The sequence below is a fragment of the Solanum tuberosum genome, unplaced genomic scaffold, assembly GCF_000226075.1.
Source record: "Solanum tuberosum cultivar DM 1-3 516 R44 unplaced genomic scaffold, SolTub_3.0 scf00102, whole genome shotgun sequence".
In the NCBI taxonomy this organism is placed as follows: Eukaryota; Viridiplantae; Streptophyta; class Magnoliopsida; order Solanales; family Solanaceae; genus Solanum; species Solanum tuberosum.
The window spans coordinates 449048-455256 of NW_006239028.1; the positions used below are offsets into that span (position 1 = coordinate 449048).

The following is a 6209-nucleotide window of genomic DNA, read 5'->3' on the forward strand; positions in this document are numbered from 1 at the left end:
CCTAATTTTAACATTTTCAACTATGAAATCATATTAATAATACTCTTTATAATAGTTCCAATTACGTGAATATTAAGTGAAAATTATGGGAAATTGTTCATTAAACTCGCTACATGCTCAAAGGAATTTATTTAACACATTTGATAAATTACAATTGAATCGATAAAATAATAACATTTGATTTATACTGATAAGATTAAAAAGTAGATTTGTGTTGAAACAAAAATACAAACTAGTATTCACCTGATTTTCAAGAATTGGTTAGGTTTATAATTACTTGTTGTTGCTTGTGTTTCAATTATCATACTATTTTATTATGTAATATCGTTCGTTTAAACTTATTACAATGTAATATCTACTTTATTACTTGCTATATCTGTTTTATTTTGTATATTCAGTTTCTTATTTTTGAGATGCAATATGTGAGTCGAAAATCTTCTAAAAACAACCTCTTTATCTTTACGAGATAAGAATAAGATTTGCATATACTTATTCTTTTAAAGTACACTCATTGAATTTTTTTTATTATTGTTTAAGATGATTTATGCATTGATTCGTCTGTAATGATAAAGTAAATTCACAATCATGAAATCTTAAATTTAAATTTCAATAAGATATTGATAAATATATACTGGTACAATTACAAGTTGGCTCCAACACCATATATACATATAGAATTTTTTTTTGAAAATATTAAATGTTTTTTTTGTTTCGAGTTTAGACCTTTAGGAGTTTATGTAATGAGTCGATTTTGTTTGAGAACGCGAATACGTAGAAGTACCAAACCTTTACCCTAGCAAAGTACCACTACCACACTGCAAATCTGCAACATCTATAAAACGGAACTCTCCATTTATCATTTTCTCCCTCTGCTTCCTCTTATCCCTCTCTGTAACACTTTCATTTGTCTGCTTTCCACTTCACAATCATGGCGGCGGCGGCGGCGACTTCCTTCTCCATCACCACTTCCACTCCTCCTTCCTCCTCCTCCTCAACCAAATCCCTAAAACCTTCTCTTGTTGGTAACTTAGGGTTTCTATCCTCGTCAACACCATCGCTTAAGCCTCTCAGAGCTCAAGCCGCCATTTCATCTGGCAGCTCAAACTCCGGCGGCGGCGCGCTTGCGGCTCGCATGGTCGCCGCACCTGCTACCGTCAAAGCTCCTGCTTCGTTTGATTTTGAAACATCCATTTTTAAGAAGGAGAAAGTAACCCTCGCTGGAAATGATGAGGTGCATTTCTCATCTTCTCTATTTGTTTGTCCAGATTCAAATTAATCGTAATTGTATTAGGATTTATATTTTTGATTGATAGAATGAATCAAGCTAGTCTAATTTAGCTTGAAAGTTAGTTAAAGTGATGCTTATGCTGAAAGTTTATCTGTCGTTTTTGACCATATGAAATATTGTGGTGCAGTACATTGTGAGGGGAGGGAGAGATTTGTTCAAGTATTTGCCTGATGCTTTTAAAGGAATCAAGCAGATTGGAGTTATCGGCTGGGGTTCTCAGGTACATCTCATGGATTCAGTTTTTGTTAAATCCATTTTTAATCAGAAATTGCCTTTGATTGAATGATGTTCCTTAGTCAGAAATGACTAGTGATGAGATGTTCTGATTCTAATGAATTAACTGGTGTTTGCAATATAAACTTTAAGGAAAAAGTTCCTTATAGTACTTTAGTGTTACCTGTCTAAAGTAAATGAGAGAGGATTATTTTGAATGCTATCTGATTGGTGAAAATCTTGGTTAATAGAATTTTTTGAAGATTCCTTTTTCTATAATATTGGAATCTGGTAAATATTCCTTTGCTTTTTCTAATTTCCTGGTGAGCTATTATCTTTTGATGTAATCAGGCACCCAGCTTTGAACCGCTTTTTTCTGTTGTTCTTTCTGAATTGCTCGTTACACTTCATCCTAGGTTGAGTTTTTTTTTTTCTATCAGCTATTGGGTTGTTCTAGTTGAAATATATGATGACATGATTTCCATGAGTTATTTTCGTCTAATTTTGCTGAAAAAGGAAACTTTTTTTCTTATATGTGAGATATAGATATTTTACACGCTTTCTTTCATGTTTGATGCTTTTTTACCCAGTGTTTTGAAAAGCAAACAACAAGAAATGAAGCACACTCTTTTTTGGACTGTGGAGTAAAATTTATGAGAAGTTAAAAAACGTCAAATATACATTAATATAGTGTTATACTAATTTCAACTTCCAATTCAATAATGTCAATATTAATCCAACTCCTCAAAAAGTTGAAATTGAACGAGCCTTCAAACATTTCTTTTGGATCACTTTGCGCATCATTGTTTGAACCACACTTCTCTGAACTGCATGGTTTCACCCGTGAAACAATACCCCCTTGGTCGCATCGCTTCATCACTGGAAGTGATGGCTTTTAACAGCACTGCTCTTTTTTTTTTTTTTTTTTCCATATTCAGATTTGCTTAATAAATACCATTTCTTTTGTAGGGACCTGCTCAAGCCCAGAACTTGAGGGATTCTCTCGCAGAAATAAAATCTGACATAGTTGTTAAGGTAATACTTCATCTTCTTCTGCTTTCTCCTTGCCATCCCACAGAGACAGATAACAGTGGAAGATGGTGTTTGATATGGTGGTGAATGTGTGAATTGGTTGTTGTACTTTTGGCATATTATGTTAAGCTTACAAGTGTAATTTCTGTTTCATGTAGATTGGTTTAAGGAAGGGTTCAAGCTCATTTGCAGAGGCCCGCACAGCTGGGTTTACTGAAGAGAGTGGGACCCTTGGTGACATATATGAGACTATCTCTGGCAGTGATCTAGTGCTGCTTTTGATTTCTGATGCTGCTCAGGTTGGACATTGTTTAAGCCTCTGTTGTTATTGTGGCAACATTTGATAATTACGTTTTTCGATGGTTACATTTTATTGAAGGCTTCCTTCACACAATAGTTCAACTTCTTGGCTAACTTAGTAGATTTTTTTTAGGACTAAGATACGATATAGTTTATGGTATATTGTTACTTATTGCCTTCTATTCTTCATCTTTTGAAATCACATTCACGTTTGGGGTGCTAAAATGAGTGAATTACAATGTTGGGGCCAACTTTTGTCTTGGTATAAATATTGCTAAAGCATAATTTTTTAGTATTTGGAATCAATGTAAACAGAAGCGTTCTTGAGAGACGGGAGGGGAGGGGAGGGGTTTAAATATTGCTGTCTAATTTTTGTGATGTATGTGCAGGCTGATAATTATGAGAAAGTATTTTCTCACATGAAGCCAAACAGCATACTTGGGCTTTCACATGGATTCCTCCTTGGCCATTTGCAGTCAATGGACCTTGACTTCCCAAAGAACATTAGTGTGATTGCTGTATGTCCCAAGGGAATGGGTCCCTCAGTCAGGAGATTATATGTTCAAGGAAAAGAAGTTAATGGTGCTGGAATTAATTCAAGTTTTGCAGTTCACCAGGTCTATTCCAATGCCCTTTCTCTACTGTCTTTCCTTCAAGCCATTAGTTTTATGTTCAACCAGACTCACGCCTTTTACTTTCTCCAGGATATTGATGGAAGAGCCACAGATGTTGCTCTAGGGTGGTCTGTTGCCCTTGGTTCTCCCTTTACTTTTGCTACTACTCTAGAGCAGGAATATAAAAGTGACATTTTTGGAGAACGAGGTTAGTGTGTTTTCAAGTCTATTTCTTGCTTACTAAAGCCGTTATGGTTGAGTAATTGTGGTTCCCTCATTAGGCATTTTACTTGGTGCTGTCCATGGAGTTGTGGAGTCACTTTTCAGAAGGTACACTGAGAACGGAATGAATGAGGAGCTTGCATACAAGAACACTGTAGAGTGCATAACAGGAGTCATTTCAAAGACCATATCAACAAAGGTCGGTCTTTGATTTTTATCTTCCGTAAGAGTATTATGTCAAGGAAGATGCTTATGTATCATTTTTGTTAAAATTTCCCTAAAATTGTTGTTTGCACCTGTATCCGTTTTCCAGGGCATGTTGGCTGTGTACAACTCATTGACTGAAGAGGGCAAGAGGGAGTTTGAAGCTGCATACAGTGCTTCATTTTACCCATGCATGGAGATTTTGTATGAGTGCTATGAAGATGTAGCTACAGGTAGCGAGATCAGGAGTGTTGTCTTGGCAGGCCGCCGCTTTTATGTAAGTCATTTTTGACTCTCTAGTTTTATAATAGTAACTTGGGTGGGTTCGGACTTTGGTTTTAGTTTAGTTCTTTAATGATTACGTTTCGAGATGTTTTTGAAGAACAATTCTGGGGAAATTTTGCACAAGTGGATTAATTTGAGAAAATGTTTTTCCCGGTATATTTGGACTAGTTTTTGCCAGACCTTTGGTTTTTCAGTTACAGGAAAATAAGTATGATTCCTGAAAAGAGCCTGTTTTAGAAACAAACACAATTGTTTCAGGTTTGGAGCACTATCTAAAAACTTCGCTTATCAATGTGGACCTTTTTGTTTCACCCTCTTTCAGCTATTATGAGAATAGCAGAAGGGCATTGATTTTTTCTCTATACAAGTTTTGAGACTATAATCCTCCTACTAAGCCAATGTGCCTTTTTTCCGGTCAATCTTAATTTTGTTCACATGTAAGACCTGGTTCTGTAAGTTCTTTAAGGGGATAGTTGTAGAAAAACGTTAAATACTAAAATTAAATGATTTTATCTTTGGTTCTGTACACACAGGAAAAGGAGGGCTTACCTGCCTTCCCAATGGGGAAAATTGACCAAACAAGGATGTGGAAGGTTGGTGAGCGCGTTCGAGCAACCCGGCCAGCCGGTGATCTTGGTCCTCTGTATCCTTTCACTGCTGGTGTCTTTGTGGCATTGATGATGGCCCAGGTTAGCATTTCTATTTTTACACCCTATTTTTTTTTTTTGAGCCATGGAAGTATTGCATGATATTTCAGGATATGCTTGAAGTGCTCTTTTGCTCTGGTCGCTTTCTCTTCCTTTTAAGATGATCGTATTTACTCTTTTGCTTATGTGTCTTGGATTTGATACTTTTAGAACATTCAATGCAAACGGTGTTAACATGCCCCACTTTGAACATCTGAATCTTGAATTGAGAAAGTTATGTTTTTTGAAGAAATTTTTGCCTGAACTCAAATGAATCTTACTATTTTTTTAAGTTCTATAAAATCACAATGGAAAGGGTTCCCAAATGATGAGAGATTACGTGAATATAATATGCCCTGTTCCCTGACGTTCATTGTCATCTAAAATTTTGTCTTTGGAAAATTCGAACAGATTGAGGTTCTGAGGAAGAAAGGTCACTCTTACTCCGAGATTATCAATGAAAGCGTCATCGAGTCTGTAGATTCTTTGAATCCGTTTATGCACGCTCGTGGAGTATCATTCATGGTTGACAATTGCTCTACAACAGCACGTTTAGGTTCCAGGAAGTGGGCCCCTCGATTTGATTACAATCTCACCCAGCAAGCACTTGTAGCTGTGGATAATAACGCCCCTATCAATCAAGATCTCATCAGCAACTTCCTTGCAGATCCTGTGCATGGAGCTATTAAAGTCTGTGCTGAACTGAGACCCACAGTTGATATTTCTGTAACAGCAGATGCTGATTTTGTCCGCCCCGAGCTCAGGCAATCTGGCAATTAAGGGCTTTACGGGTGGGAATTTTGTGGAATTGTGAGGTTTAGATTTTATTTTGTTGATGTGTGTTGGTGAAGGCAAGAATACTTAAATCTGTTAGCTTACAAGAATCTTAGCCTTTTTCGTTGCTTAGTTACGCCGGTACTAGCACTTCCTTTATGTAACCTTTTGCTGAATAACAGATTCGAAATTTGGGAACCCTTTTAGCAACTAAAAAATGTGGGTTATGTGGCAGTAGCATGTTTCAGTATCTACATGTGTCTAATTTTAACAGTTTTAGTGCAGTTTTTTCTTGCAAGTTTTATATACTAAGTAGGCGTTTGGCCATGCGATATATCATATCACAATATGGTATCGTGAGATGGAATCAGCGTTTGGACATGTGATTTTACGTTGATTCCATATCATGAGATGTGATTCCATATTCTCCAAAAACCATGATATGGAATTATATGGGAATTTCATATCATGATTTGAGATATTTAAATACAAAAATTGATCCATAAGTTTATATTTTGTTAAAACAATCCCACATTTATATTTACTAATCATTTATTTCATATGTAAATAAAATTTATAATCACATCATTA

At 36.0% G+C, this 6209-nt stretch overlaps 1 protein-coding gene across 1 annotated transcript; it reads left to right on the top strand.

Annotated features, from left to right (window-relative positions):
* Positions 1 to 826: 826 nt before the first annotated feature.
* LOC102595769 (ketol-acid reductoisomerase, chloroplastic) lies at positions 827 to 5868 on the top strand. The gene is made up of 10 exons (XM_006348792.2): positions 827 to 1231; positions 1416 to 1508; positions 2471 to 2536; positions 2692 to 2832; positions 3223 to 3450; positions 3538 to 3655; positions 3729 to 3868; positions 3983 to 4150; positions 4692 to 4847; positions 5256 to 5868. The coding sequence occupies exons 1-10, from the start codon at positions 929 to 931 to the stop codon at positions 5622 to 5624; spliced, it is 1782 nt and encodes a 593-aa protein (XP_006348854.1). The 5' UTR covers positions 827 to 928; the 3' UTR covers positions 5625 to 5868.
* The last annotated feature ends 341 nt before the right edge of the window (positions 5869 to 6209 follow it).